Source organism: Erinaceus europaeus, chromosome 10, assembly GCF_950295315.1.
Source record: "Erinaceus europaeus chromosome 10, mEriEur2.1, whole genome shotgun sequence".
NCBI lineage: Eukaryota > Metazoa > Chordata > Mammalia > Eulipotyphla > Erinaceidae > Erinaceus > Erinaceus europaeus.
This window is the reverse complement of record NC_080171.1, coordinates 1,570,679-1,585,971: the sequence shown is the minus strand read 5'-3', so window position 1 is coordinate 1,585,971 and position 15,293 is coordinate 1,570,679. Positions and strand designations below refer to the sequence as shown.

The 15,293-nt window shown below is 48.2% G+C and overlaps 1 protein-coding gene across 1 annotated transcript in view; it reads right to left on the bottom strand.

The window, feature by feature from the left end:
• Positions 1 to 15,293, bottom strand: part of SVEP1 (sushi, von Willebrand factor type A, EGF and pentraxin domain containing 1) — a 215,554-nt gene that overhangs the window by 43,477 nt on the left and 156,784 nt on the right. Inside the window, exons 31-37 of the mRNA XM_060199027.1 lie at positions 14,259 to 14,432; positions 12,823 to 12,942; positions 8,613 to 8,795; positions 8,086 to 8,170; positions 7,349 to 7,540; positions 6,598 to 6,765; positions 4,695 to 5,367 (exon numbers count right to left, since the gene is read on the bottom strand). Of these exons, the coding sequence (XP_060055010.1) occupies positions 4,695 to 5,367; positions 6,598 to 6,765; positions 7,349 to 7,540; positions 8,086 to 8,170; positions 8,613 to 8,795; positions 12,823 to 12,942; positions 14,259 to 14,432 (1,595 nt within the window). The remainder of the gene's footprint in view (positions 1 to 4,694; positions 5,368 to 6,597; positions 6,766 to 7,348; positions 7,541 to 8,085; positions 8,171 to 8,612; positions 8,796 to 12,822; positions 12,943 to 14,258; positions 14,433 to 15,293) is intronic.

Below are 15,293 nucleotides of genomic sequence, written 5' to 3'. Positions count from 1 at the left end.
AAGAAAAGCGGCCTTAATGTAGCCCCTGAGAAGATACAGCTAATCCCTCCAATATCCTTCCTAGGTTCAGAGATTTCTCTAACGCAAATTCGTCCCTTAAAACCTAATGTTACCTTCCCTTCTAACCTTACTCTTGCTTCTTTACAAAGTTTTCTAGGAAATTTAAATTGGCTTAGGCAGTATCTCTATCTGCCCACAAGCTGCCTCCAACCACTGTTTGACCTGTTGAAAGGAAACAAACAGCCCTCTTCAAAACGTAAGTTAACTGGAAAGGGTTAACCAGGCCCTCCAGGACATGCACTTTGTTCGATTCTCCCCCTCCTCTCCAGTAAACCTTCTAATCTTCAACTCCACCCCCACAGTAGTAGGGGCACTGTGGCAAGACCATGGGGTTCTCGAATGGCTTCACACACCAGTAGGAGGAGCTCCAAGACTCCTCACTGAGATAGATGTGTTAGCATTCATGGTTCGCCAAGGGAGAAATAGGTCTGTGCAGGTCTTAGGGAAAGAACCGGATTTAATCATTCTGCCCTTTTCTCTCACAGATACAGAGTGGCTTATACGCCATCATTCCCGCTTTGCCATAAGCTTCGTGGGGTTTCCAGGACAAATAGATAACCATTTTCCTTCTAATAAATTGATAGCTTCTTTACCTCTTCTGCCTCTACTAGCACCTAAACTTTTCTCTCGGGATCCCATTCCCTCTGCTCCTACAATCTTTACTGATGGCGGAAAAAGGGGAGCTGCTGCCCTTATATATTACCCAGACAAACAATCTCCTAAACCTCTCTTTACTGAGCTTCCTGAGAATTCCCCTCAGTACAAAGAACTTTATGCTGTTTTTCTTGCACTAAAAGCTGTACCAGAATCCTTCAACCTTTTTTCTGACAGTGTGTATACTGTTAACTTACTTCCATGGCTTGCTCGTTCGTATGTGAAAATTGATGACAACCCACTTTCCCCTCTCTTGATTCAAATTGCCTCTATGCTCTGTTCTCGAACCCAACCACTGTATATTCAACACCTTCGTTCCCACAGCCCTCTTCCTGGTTCCCTGTCCGAAGGGAATGCCACAGTTGACCGCCTTGCCTCCACAGGAACTTTCCCAGTCTCTGTCTCTGATCCTGCTAATTTTGACTCTCTAACCCATGTTAATCTTAAAAGCCTTCGAGCTCGATTCCCTGATGTTCCTGTATCACAGTTAAAACATATCCTTGCTACATGCTCTTCTTGTGCAAGTCTCATAAAGACACCTGCTATCCAGACCCTTGGGGTTAACCCCCGAGGTTTAAAAGCTAATGCTATTTGGCAAATTGATGTCACCCACATACCAAACTTTGGCAAACAAAAATATGTGTTTGTCTCAATTGATACCTTTTCTAAATTTATGTGGGCTACAGCTCAGACAGGAGAAAGTGCTAAAAAGCTTGTAAGCCATATGCTCTCTTGTTTTGCCATTATGGGGGTCCCATTATTTTTGAAAACAGACAATGCACATATGTTTACAAGCAAACAATTTAAAGATTTTTGTTCCCTCTGGAATATTACTCATACCACGGGCATTCCCTACAATCCACAGGGACAAGCCATTGTCGAGAGGGCACATCAAACTCTGAAGGCTCAACTAAATAAAGATAAAGGAGGAACATATCCCCCCAATATCCAGCTAGCAAACGCCTTAACTACGTTAAATCTCTTTAATATTTACAATAACTGGGCCTTACCCCCTATTATTCTTCACTGGCAAACACCATCTACCCTCCCATCTATTAAGGTCAAATGGAGAGACCCACTCGATAAAATTTGGAAAGGGCCTGACCCATTATTGACCATGGGAAGGGGTTTCGCATGCATTTTCCCTCAAAATTTCTCTAAACCTGTCTGAGTTCCTGTCTGCCATGTCCGACAATACCCGCAGGATGGCGCTGTTATTCCTGAAGAACAAGAAATACTACAAGAGGACCAGATGCAGGATACATCCCAGGACCCGTAATACGACATGGCAGAAGCTACAAAATCTGGCTCACAGAGACCTCTCTCCTACCCTTTCCCTGTATGTCTTATGTTATAACTGGCCAGTTGTTTTTGTGAGTGAGTGTGTTGAATGACAAAAAAAACCTTTTTTTTTTTTTTTTTTTTGCATGACCCATCTGCTTGGAGTACTCTAAAAGGTAATTGGCCTTATATAAAAATGCTGGACGCAGCCAAAGTTTCTGGAGACGTCCAGAAACATTCCAAAATTTTTTTTTCTTTCTCCCTCTTTTGAATTTTATATATAGTTTTGGTATATATGTAAGTATTTAGTCTTAAACTGTGTGACTAATGACAGATTTAAATTTGTTTTTAAATAATGTGTTTTTATAACAAAAGTTCTTTTTCCTCCAGTTTGTTATAACTAAATGTTTATGGGTATGTCTCAAGTTTGGTAACACTAACTTAACGGTCAAAAGTGTAACCCTACAGCTACACTTTTACCAGACAAGGTAAAAATTAATTTGTTAAGGTAACTTACTATTTAGGTAAAAGTCTAAATGTTCAACGTGACTATTCATTCCCAAAACTAAACTATATAAATTTTATATACAGGACACCTTTAAAGGGCCCCCAAAGGTGCCCTGTAAACTATCTTGTGGAAATTAATCCACAACATATCTGGCATCAATCTGGCACTGTAAACGTTGAAATCATTGTCACGAATATGCGTTAACTCTCTAAGCAATTTGAGTCTGTTTAAAATACATATTTTAGCTAAAATTGGTCTCAAGATCCTGCAGTAGAGGCTGCTACAGGAGGTCACATTAGATGACCTTTAAATAAAATAAAGAGATTCTAAACCAATTATAATCATCGAGGTATCAACTATAACAAACCTATAACTTGTTACAAGTTCAAATTAACCACGAGAAGCAGATTGTTTGTGTTTCTTTCACAGGAATCCCGGAAAAACCATCTGAACTCCTGCACACCCTGACGTCACCCACTACATGGCACGACTACCGTGGCACATCCCCCGAAACCCTAGATGTCACTCAACGCGATCTGAAGAACCTGATACACAGACTCCAAGGGCAGAACTTTCTTCATGCCTGGTTACCGTTCCTGCTTCTGACCTGCTTGTCACGTGTTGGCAGTTCCAGTTAGCTATCTACAGAAAAGCAACATTCCAGCAGCTGACCTCCCTCATGCAGCGTTGCATCCCCTGCCAATTCTTCCCCTAGCCATCTGCTTTGGACTGAGACTTGTATCGGACTTTCTGACATATCCTATATACATTTTACACAATTTTGAAGCAGCTTATTTTCCTTCACGCTGCTGGTTTTTCATAGACTGATCCTGAGTAATTCATAGACTTTATAGACTGTTGCCTTGAGGACTATACAATGCCAAATAGCCCCTCTGTTTGGTGGGTCATGCCTCCCGCCTCCCCCTCATTATGTACCCTTGCCCCTTTCCCCACCCAAGCAGGGAATGTTCCTTTACACACCAATCCTTCCCTTCACACCACACTGGCTTTTACTACTCCCCTACTTGTCCCTTCCTATTTTGTTATATCATTTAGGCTTATGCCCAAAAGGTTTCTGCTCCATGATAGTCTTTTACAGACTTTGTACATCTTATGCAATCACTAGATAGAAAGATAGAAAAGATGTAGAGATATTGTGAAGAGATGGATGAGCAGGCTGCACTTAAACCTATGAGATGAGTCTCTCCAGGTAAGTCTCTCTCTCTCTAAAGAGGGGTTGAGCACAGGAGGATGCATAAATCTCACAAGGTTGGCAGCCATTTAAGCCTTCCCTCCTCCACAGAAAGTCCTACATCTTCCCACCTGAGCATGGCATTCCTCTAAAACATTTAAGCCTGCTCCATTCCATTTTTCTTTACTGTGTCCATTTAGATATAAAGGGATAGGAGGAGATGTTGCTGAGGAGTTATTCTGATGCAGTCTCTGCCCCCAGGTTTTTCTATGCCCCACAAAATCCTAGAGTGCCCCCTTTCAACCAATTCTGGCCCTACATGGCACCCCTGGTTGTCGCCTCACCCCTCCCCTCTCTCTCTCTGGGCTCTCGGCTCTCCTTCTCTGAGGTCTCGCTCCCTGCTCTCCCCCCGTGGTCGGCCATTGCCAGCTGGCTCCACGTGGTCTGAACCAAACCTCCCCCCCCATCCTATAATAAAGAATTGTGTACCCCTTTGCTCTGGACGTCCGCTCTCTTCTCCGAGGTGCAGCCTGACACCAGACCACCGCAACAACAATCATATATATATTTAAAAAGGCCACCAAGGAGCAGGGAATTCAGGCACTGAGCCCCAGTGATAACCCTGGAAAAAGGAGGAGGAGGAGGAGGAAGAGGAGAATGAGAAGAAGAAAGGAAGGAAGGAAGGAAGGAAGGAAGGAAGGAAGGAAGACCAAAACAAGCAAAAATCTAAATAGGTGTACTCTACCTTTATCCCTAGAGCTCAGACACTGCTGCCAAGTGCTTTGGATGCTCACAGGCCAGCAGGATGCAGAAAGACTCTGCTGAGAGGACGGGGTGTCTCTGGGCCGTCTCCACCACCCACCGCCTGCAGAGGTAGCTCTGCTTTTCAGCCATGAGTCTGTCCACCGCCCCTGCCTCTGCGCCCTCTCTGACTTCGCTGTGGCGGCTGAGCCTGTAGTGATCAAGTCTGGGGCTGCCAGCGGGCTCTCGGCCCCTTACCTCCAGGAAGCCGTTCTCCACCTTGGGCGGCTCACTGCAGGACACAGGGTGGCAGGAGGGTGTGGGCTGACTCCACTGCCCTGTGGCCTGACAGGTGCTCCTCTTCTCCCCTTTGATGTAGAAGCCCTTGTTGCAGCTGTAGGCCACCATGGCCCCAAAGCTGTAGTTTGCCCCACTGGCATAGCCGTTGAGGATGCTGGGCGGCTGTCCGCAGCGCACAGGGATGCATCGGACGGAGGCCGGGGCAGGGCTCCAGTGCCCGCCCCACATGCACTCCAGCTTTGATGAGGTGTTCAGAACGAAGCCTTCCATGCACTTGAAGCTCACCACCGAGCCTGTGGGGAACTTGGCTTTGCTCACCGACTCCAGGATGCCGTAGGAGACGGATGGGGGGCTTTCGCAGAACTGAGCTATGCAGCGGGGCACGGCCTGGCCTGCCGGGGGCACCCACCGGCCCTGCGCGTCGCAGACCAGCTGAGGATTGTCCGCCAGGCTGTAGCCGTCCGAGCAGTAGTAGAAGGCGATGTCCCCAAATAGCCGGTGGGCAGTCTCCGGAGAGGCGTGCTGCACGTGGGGGGGCTCGTCACAGGACACGGCCAGACACCGCTGCCCACTCTGGCTCCACTCGCCACTGGCCAGGCACTCCATGGTGTCTGCACCGGCCAGGGTATAGCTGCGGGGTAGGAAGGAAAAGAGCGGCTGTGACATTCGCACACAGACACGGCAGGGCCTTACGGTGCCTTCTCGGCTGAAAGCAATGACCTCTCTTCCCCTCAGGACGATACTCGCTTCGTATGTGGAGAGAATGAGTTCCCCCAAAACAAAACACTAGTCTAGCTACAGGACCTTCAGAATAGCACTAAAATCTGCCTACTAGCTATCTACAAAATGGAGGGCTCCCCCCAACTCTTCACCTGCACTGTTCCAGCCTTTAGGTCCATGATTAGTCAACAATTTGTTTGGCTTTGTATGTTAACTCTCTTATCAGCCACCAGGTTCCAGACGCTAGCAGGATGCCGACCAGACTTCCCTGGACAGACGACCCCACCAATGTGTCCTGGAGCTCTGCTTCCCCAGAGACCTGCCCCACAAGGGAAAGAGAGGCAGGCTGGGAGTGTGGATCCTGAGTAAACTTGTATTGTGTGGAGCACGACTGAACAGAGAAGAAAGACCACTGCCCCAGGGTCGCACAGTGAAGGACAGAGCTGAGACTGGTGCAGAGACAGCACCCTCAGCCGACACTGTTCGCTCAGGCCTGGAAGCAGCTGCGTTAGTTCGAGAATGCCGAAGCTCTGTCAGCGATGAGCGTAGTTAGTGGGGAAGCATGAGGAGAAGGGCAGAGAGACGCCTCGGAGCAGACAGACCTGGGCCTAGTCCCTCTCGACCCCTCCCGCCCTGCAGGAGAGTCTCATCAGATGATTGCCTGCCCTGGGTCGAGTCGCTTCCCTTTTTCTGTACTTCACAAAGTTTTCCACGAGAATCAGATGAGATAAACATGTCAAAGAGGTTTATCATTTATTTCTGAGTTTCTTTCAAGTTTCATCTCTGAATTAAATGATATCGTAACAATTGTAAAAACTCAAATTACTTTTTTCCTTGCAGGCTATTATCATTATATTGCAACATAACAGGGAGTGTTGCCTTGGTTTTGCAGAAGATAAACACACTCTCACGTCTATTTAAACATGCCCTTTTCATCCCACTTTAAAGCAGATATTTTCCACTGCAGCGCCAAATGTTCATTATACAAATAAGACTTTGATAAATGACGCTGATTCCCGAAGAACACTGTTTTCCTAGGAGAATACGCTCTCTGCTGTCAGCAAACAAGAGCGCCCAGTGCCCAGCTCTGTTGCCGGGAAAGGAGCTGAGTTCTCGTCCCTCCGTTTGCAGGCTGACTCACCCTTCTCTGCAAGTGTAGGAGACAGTGTTCCCGAAAGTGAAGTTACTCCCTTTGAGGACAGCATCCTTGATGGCAGGCGGTTCTCCACAGAAGACAAGGTGACAGGTCGGGGGCGCCCTGTCCCAGTTCCCTGAGGCAGAGCATTCAAGGACAGAGGGACCTTGCAACCTGCAGGAGACAGCGAAGGCACCTGGATACGTATTCACTGCCGGGCGCGTGGCGACGCTGCAGAGAACGAGAGGCTGTGCGCACACACAGATTGCTCTGGGCAGCACTGCGGGGGCGGGCTCACGTCCTGGCACGCGCCCGCCTCAAATATCCGTCTTACTAGGTGTGAGGCAGGCACATGGCTGACCCCAGCAGGCAGCAAGCACAGTAGAATGTTGATAGCAACTGAGCTTGAAGTCCTGGAGTCAGAGCTTCCATCCACAGACAGTCTAGTCTCTCTGGGGTCACACAGGCTCCTGTGCTAAACATGAATCGATTTATTTGGGTCCCTGCTCCCAGAGGGATAAAGAATAGGGAAGCTTCCAATGGAGGGATGGGACACGGGACTCTGGTGGTGGGGACTGTGTGGAACTGTCCCCCTTTTATACCACAATCTTGTCCATCATTATTAAGTCAATGATCAAAAATCATCTGTATAAAAAGAAAGTTTCTCTGGGTGCTTACTATGAGCTAAGGGTCAGGAAGCATATGAGTCTGTACTGAAAGCCAGCCAGTCATGTACAACAGAAACCGTGGACTTTACCTGTACCCAGGCTCACAGGAATAGGACGCGGTGGAAAGGTAGGCGAGGCCACTCAGAGTGTATTTCCCGTGACTTATGCCTGCAGGGTGGGAGCACTTGACTGCTTCACACACAGGAGGAGAGTGACTCCAGGAGCCACTAGCGAGACAGGAGGCCTCGCTGTCACCGCTCAGAGCGTAGCCCTTACTGCACCTGCAGAGGTGGGAGAGGACAGCCTGCAGTCAGTCCTTGCGTCAGGCTCCACAAAGCTCGCTCTGAACCCACAGCTCCAAGGCTACGCGGGACGACTCCCGTGGGAGGGGCTGTTCTTTCCCTGTTCCCGAAGAGATGCCTGCAGAGAGCTGTCAAAGACCGCTCAGCGTCCTGCAAGGCTCAAGCGAGGCGGTCAGACGAAGGACTGGGGCCGGGGGCTCACTTCCAGCATGGGTCAAGGGTTAGTAGCCCAGAGGAGGAACGCCTAGGTCTGAGAGTGTTCTGGTCTCCTGTGAATTCTGCAGAGGGTGCCTTTAGAGTCAGAGCTGCCTCCTCACAGCACTCTTCCTCGCTGCTCCTGAGACGGGCTGAGGTCAGTACAAGGCTGTTCAGATCATATCTCATCCTCCTACATCAAATTCAGTTACCTGCATATTGATTAAAAGCGTCCCCCCTTTCCCACGGCACAGCTTCATCAATACCTTCTAGTTTATCAATACCTCATCAAGAACCGCAGCCAGACGGCTTTCACGGCAGACACTCACCTGTATGACACTTTACTGCCGTAGGTAAATGCAGCTGCATCCATGTGACCGTTTTCTGGTACAGCTGGTTCACCGCAGGAAACAGCTTCAAGGAGGAAGAGCAAAAGCCTTCATTCCCTTAGCTCACGTGAACAAACATCTCGAGAAACTCAAGAGTATACTCTAGATTTTCTTTCTTTTTTTGTTTTGCCTCCAGGGTTACTGCTGGGGCTCGGTGCCTGCACTACAAATCCACGGCTCCTGGGACCTTTTCCCTTTTTTTTTTTTTTTGGACAGAGAGAAATGGAGAAATGGAGAGAGGAGGGGAAGACAGAGAGGGGGAAAGAAAGACTGACCTGCTTCACCGCCAAGTGACTCTCCCTGCAGGTGGGGAGCCGGGGGCTCCACCCAGGACCCTTGGCTGGTCCCTGCACTTCACTGGTGCCCTTGCCCCTCCCCTAGACTTCCTTAGATTTGGTTCTGAGCCTCCTGGAGGGAGGAGTTTCTAGGGCTTTAAAATACCACAGGCAGGGAATCTGTAGGCTCACCTTCACAGTAGGGCACTAGATGGTCCCATTCTCCAGATTCCAAACACGTGATCTTGGTCACTCCCAACAGTTGGTGTCCTTGCTCGCAGGAAAATGTCACCAGGGTGCCCACTGTGTAGCTCTCACCAGAGGAGTGAGATCGTCCATTTTCTGGGTCTCCTGGAGCCCTGCACTTTACAGGTTCTGGAAATAAGAAACAGTTACGGGGGACAATTAAGGACTGTAGTCATTTATCTAAGTACTGCAGTGTTGTGACCCCAGGGGGAGTTTGGGACTATTAGCATAGGAGTGGGTTCAGCCTGAGGCCGGGACACAGGAATGGAATGTTTACAGGCAGGGACTTGAGCAGGCCACTCAGGCTGCTGCTTCTTCTGGAGGTGTCCCCGAGGCCGCTTCTCCTGGGAGCGAGCACGTGTGACTCTGTGACTCTGCTAGCCGTAAACTGTCAGACCCTCTGCAGCCATGAGCGATGATAATCGCTTATTTTGCCTTCTACCTGTTCCACCCTAATAAAACCCTGAATTGTTTAAACCTGTTCTCAGCTCCCGGCTGTTAACCCTTTTATGTGCCGCAGCTGCCCTCAACCCTTTTTAGTTAAAGTAACAACATTGCAGAACAAAAGAACCCTACAGTTCAGGGCCCAGTCAGATCCTGAGAAAAGCTTTTGAAGGGAGATGGAAGGAGGCCAAGAATATACTGAACCTCACACCAGCACCAGCATATTTAATTTCTAGGCTTTTAAACAACAGCATTGTGAAATGGCGATGATAAAGGCCACACAAAATTTATCTGGCCAGAAAGGAAGTTGTTTCATTTTTGGTGGTTGTGTTGGGGCAGAGACAGAGACAGAGACAGAGACAGAGGCAGAGGAATTTATTCCTGGTCCGCACCCCCCACCCACACACTCACTCTTTGAGAGCATCAGGCTTTGTCTCTAGTGGATGGATATACATGCAGTTTCAAAGCACAGAGGGGAGAAGTTCCCAACTTCCCTTTCCAAATACGCTGCAGAGCTTGTCAGTGAGGGAGGGGTGGGGGGGGAGAGGCCAGAGCCCTGCTCAGCTCTGGTTTATGGTGGTGCTGGGGATTGAACCTGGGACCTCATAGCCTCAGGCAGGAATATCTTCTGTATAACCCTTAGGCTGTCTCCACAGCCCACAGCAAAATCCTTTTTATATGCACACTTAGGACAGGCCATCAGTTGTAGTGAGGAAATAAGTTGAACACTTGGGCTGGAGGTGCACAGCAGACGTGGCTATAATGACTAAATTCTTCTGAGGGGAAGTCCTGTTGCTTGTCCTTCTGAGGACTGTTTAGGCTGTCTATGCCGATGGATATCTGGTGACTCTTCCTGAAAAAGTGCAATTATAAGACGTAATTTTGAGGAAAACAGCAGAGGTAACACAAGGATATATTTATTTTATTTTTATTTATTTTATTAATTTTTTTACCAGAACACTGTTCAGTTCTGGCTTATGGTGGTACAGGGGATTGAAACTGGGACGTTGGAGTCTCAGGCATGAGAGTCTGTTTGCATAACCATTCTTCTATCTACCCTCTGCCCACAAGGATTTATTTCTAAAGTGGCTAGAACTGAATGTTGAAATATGAGAAAAGTCCATTATGGGAAGTCCATAAAGTAGATTAGAATACAAGAATTGGAAACAAGACTAGAATCTGTATCAGGGAAGAGAGTAGCTCCCAACTGTGGGGAACGTGTATAAACACCCTTAACTGTAAACCCCATCATGTGATCTGAGGCCCATGCTCAGCACAGGGGCGTGTGTCTGAGCTCACATTCTGAGGTCATGAGTAGGAACACTCCAGGCTGCACTCACTGCAGGACCTTTGGCCCACCTGCATGCCAGCTGTCAGACTCAGGCAGAGACCAGTACAGTCATGGGCCCCTTGGAATAGACCTAAAATAAACCTACTAGCTTTTTCCAAAGTGGAGACCCCAAGTCTTACCTGCAATATTCTTGCCTTAAGATTCCTGATTATGTAACAACTTTTCTGCTTTAGATCTTACTGCTTTTCAGCTGCCGAGTTGCAGATGCTACCATGACACCATCCTGACTCCCCTGGGCAGACGCCCTCACCCATGTGTCCTGGAGCCTCCCCTCCCCAGAGCCCTGCCCCACTAGGGACAGACAGAGACAGGCTGGGGGTGTGGGTCCACCTGCCAACACCCATGTCCAGTGGGGAAGCAATGACAGAAGCCAGAACTCCTACCTTCTGCTCCCCATAAAGAATTTGGGTCCATGCTCCCAGAGGGATAGAGAATAAGGAAACTTCTAATGGAGGGGATGGGACACAGGACTCTGGTGGTGGGAACTGTGTGGAATTATACCCCTATTATGCTAGGGTCTTATTGATCATTATTAAAACAGTAAAAAATGATACAAGAATTAAAATCATCCTCTAATTATTTAGTGGTATGTATTGTTCACAACATGATATATTTTAAAGAAGCTGAGTTTTATTTTGATAGGACAGAGAGAAATTGAAAGGAAAGGGGAAGAGAGAGACAGAGCCACACCTGCAGCCCTGCTCCACCATGCCTGAAGCTTCTCCCCTGCAGGTGGGGAACCGGGGCTTAAACCTGGGTCTGTGAGCATGGTAACACATGCATTCAACTGGCAGTGCCACTGTCAGGCCCCGTGTGGCATAATATTAAATGAAATGGCTCAAATGAAGAGCTGTTCACAGAAACCTCTCCCTGCATGCATATATACAAGTGTGTGCATATATGTCAAACGCTGACACCCAGTGATGGTGTCTATCCAAGTGCTTCCTGGGCACCTCACAGACTCAGCTCCCAGGTTCTGTGTCAGTCTCGTACTACTCGCTACTGATCTCTCTGATGCCCCACGGTTTGCTCCGTGTCTTACATCCCAATAGTCCGAAAGACTGCAGCACTCACAGAACCTTGGCTTGTAAAATGGACTTAGGCTGCGCTCCGAGGTGAGCTAGCTCTAAAGCATGTTCTCTGGTGTTCTTGCTCTTCTTTTCACCTTACTTCCCATGCTCCAGCTTTATGCTCCTGCACTGCGTTCAGGAAATAATGCTAGCTCTCTGTGTCCAGCTGCTTCTGGCTTGGTTAGACTTTATTTCCAGGGTCCTGGTCCCCCTTTGGGCAGCACTGTCTTTATAAAAGATCCTTTATTTTGAATCTTGTCTTGTTCATTAATTTTTATTCATCCTCTAAAGAGAAGTAATGCTCTAATGCTTGTATCTTTCAGGTCATTCTTGTGAATTTGTTTGAATATCCACAGGGCTTCAGCTGGAGATTAGGAGAGCACATGCATAAACATCAAAGGCTCTCTGGCCCACTAAGACACATTTCCTGGCTGATCTCAGTGGATTCTGTCTATCTGTTGTCGGATTCCTCGACACGCCACTGTTGTTTAAAGATCATTTTTATTGTATTTATTTGTTGCATAGAGACAGAGAGAAATCAAAATCAAAGAAGAAAGGAGTGATAGAGGGAGGAAGAGAGAGAGGCGCCTGCAGCCCTGCTTCCCTGCTTCCCTGCAGATGGGAAAGTGGGGCTTGACGGGGTTGGCATAGTGCAGTGTGTGCCCCCTGAGGTGCACCCCCACCCACGTCACCCTCAGGCTGCTGCTGGTGTGTGTGTGAGGGGGGGGGGCAGGGGCTTTTCTCTCTGAGTCAAACTGCAGCATTTCACTGGGGACCGAGAGCTGAATGACCCAAAAGGCGACTAAATTCCTGTTTACGCTTGTCTTGTTATGTCCTGGTAGTCGACTCCCGCGGAGACAGATATGCAATGGTGCCAATAAGCTGAGGAATGGGTCAATATTATAAAAGCCGCCTAGAAGTGGAAAGATAGCTCCCGGCAAGGTTTTTTTTTTTTTTGTGAGACTGAAACAGAGGAAAGATGCTGACTGGCATTTTCATGATATTTTTCTTTTAGACAGCAGAGACACTGAAAATATCTCCTCTGAGGCACGGATAGTGTGTCTAGAGAGAGACTCTCCTTTCTGTCCTTAGGCAAACACTTCTTCAACATTTTGGTGGCATACTGACACTTTTCTATGCAGAAACTTGACAGCTGGGAGAGGTGAGATGTTAATTTGAAGCGCCTCTGCACGTTCCTCCCGAGCCCTGGGTCTGACAGCCGTGGCCTGTGGTCCCAGCTCAGTACGGAAAGCGCTGGAGAAAGGCCGCGGATCAGCCCCCGTGGAGGTACCTGCACAGGTCTTGCCGTCACCGCTGTAGGGGGGCTTGCAGGAGCAGATGTAGGAGCCGTTGGTGTTCAGGCAGGAAGCATGCACGCTGCAGTCAGACCCCACCGCACACTCGTCCACGTCTGCAAGGACAGGGACAGCAGCCTGCTCAGTCTTCTGAGGCATTCAAGGCTTTTTTTTTTACTTTTATGTATATATTTTTAAAACTATTTTTATTTACTTATTATTGGATAGAGGCAGAGAAATTGAGAGGGGAAAGGCAGATAAGGAGGGAGAGAGATAGTCCTGCTTCACCACCTGTGAAGTTTCCCTCCTGCAGTGGGGGCCGGGGGCTTGAACCCGGGGCCTTGCGCACTGTGGTGTGTGAGCTTAACCAGGTGCGTCACCACCCGGCCCCTGAACTGTTAAATCATTACGTATCACTAGATTCCTAACACTTTGTACGTTTTTATAACATGTAAAGGGAGCAGTCACAATCACACTGCAGACAGACCATGAAAGCTATTATCCTCCCAATCATAGAAGAACAGAAGCAAAGAGACCTAGTACTGAATCTGGTGAGATTCCACAGGATCGTAGAGGAGCGGAAGCAAAGAGACCTAGTACTGAATCTGGTGAGAGAGATTCCACAGGATCGTAGAGGAGCAGAAGTAAAGAGACCTAGTACTGAATCTGGTGAGATTCCACAGGATTGTAGAGGAACGGAAGCAAAGAGACCTAGTACTGAATCTGGTGAGATTCCACAGGATTGTAGAGGAGCAGAAGTAAAGAGACCTAGTACTGAATCTGGTGAGATTCCACAGGATTGTAGAGGAACGGAAGCAAAGAGACCTAGTACTGAATCTGGTGAGATTCCACAGGATTGTAGAGGAGCGGAAGCAAAGAGATCTAGTACTGAATCTGGTGAGAGAGATTCCACAGGATCGTAGAGAAACGGAAGCAAAGAGACCTAGTACTGAATCTGGTGAGATTCCACAGGATCGTAGAGGAACAGAAGTAAAGAGACCTAGTACTGAATCTGGTGAGAGAGATTCCACAGGATTGTAGAGGAGCAGAAGTAAAGAGACCTAGTACTGAATCTGGTGAGAGAGATTCCACAGGATTGTAGAGGAGCAGAAGTAAAGAGACCTAGTACTGAATCTGGTGAGAGAGATTCCACAGGATCGTAGAGGAGCAGAAGTAAAGAGACCTAGTACTGAATCTGGTGAGAGAGATTCCACAGGATCGTAGAGGAGCAGAAGTAAAGAGACCTAGTACTGAATCTGGTGAGAGAGATTCCACACGTCTCTGGTGGCTAAGCTCACCAGGGTTTGTTGAGACATTCTGAGAGGACCAGAGGCAGTTAACAGAGGGATGTCACAAGAGAACCCAGGGATTTGGGTGGCTTTCTTCCAAGGAACGAGGAGGGACCAGGAATACCGGTCAGGATGTGTCTCACCGAGGCAGGACGGCGCGATGCCGTTCCAGCTGCCATTGTCCGTGCAGAACATCCTGGAGTCGCCCAGCAGGTAGTAGCCACTGCTGCACTGGTAGCTCACCGTGCTGCCCGCGTGAAGGTCCTCTGCTGAGTAGAAGCCGTTCTCCAGAGGGGGTGGCACTCCGCAGCGGATGCCTGAGGGAGGGGCGTGACCCGTGGGAAGAAAACGTGCAGGGCGTTTCATTTATTTATTTAAAAACATTTTACTTATTTATTTTCCCTTTTGTTGCCCTTGTTGTTTTATTGTTGTAATTATTATTGTTGTTGTCGTCACTGTTGGATAGGACAGAGAGAAATGGAGAGAGGAGGGGAAGACAGAGAGGGGGAGAGAAAGATAGACACCTGCAGACCTGCTTCACCGCCTGGGAAGAGGCTCCCCTACAGGTGGGGAGCCGGGGGCTCGAACTGGGATCTTTATGCCGGTCCTTGTGCTTCGTGCCACGTGTGCTTAACCGCTGCGCTGCCGCCTGACTCCCCACTTATTTATTTTTAAAGTGACACAGGGCCTTTATTTGTTCTCATACATCTGTGGAAAAAATTTAACTAAAGAAATTGGAACTGGACACTTCAGACGCAGTGAGTAGAAACTGCAGCTAGGGAGGCAGGTTTTGTTGCCTTGACGCAGCTGGACGCACATTTTTAAAGTGGTGGAACAGTGGAGCAGAGCAGAGGAAACACCAGCCAAATATAACTCGAAGTGCTGCAGCCCCCAGCAGGGGAGTCCGTCTGTACCTGAGGACGGGGCTGTCGGTCTCGCCCGGGTCACACTCTGACCACATCGACCAGGGAAAGGCCAGCAGCTCACAGGGCTTTTACAGCCTGAGAAAAGAACCTTTCTGTGATTCTATCTGCTTTCAATACTGATTGATTGATTGATTTTTATGAGAGAGGCTAGAGCTTCACTCAACTAGGACATATGTCTTATTTTTAAAGTGACTTTTTTAAAAAAAGAATTTCTATTTTAAAATTTTATTTTATTTTATTTTATTGATTTTA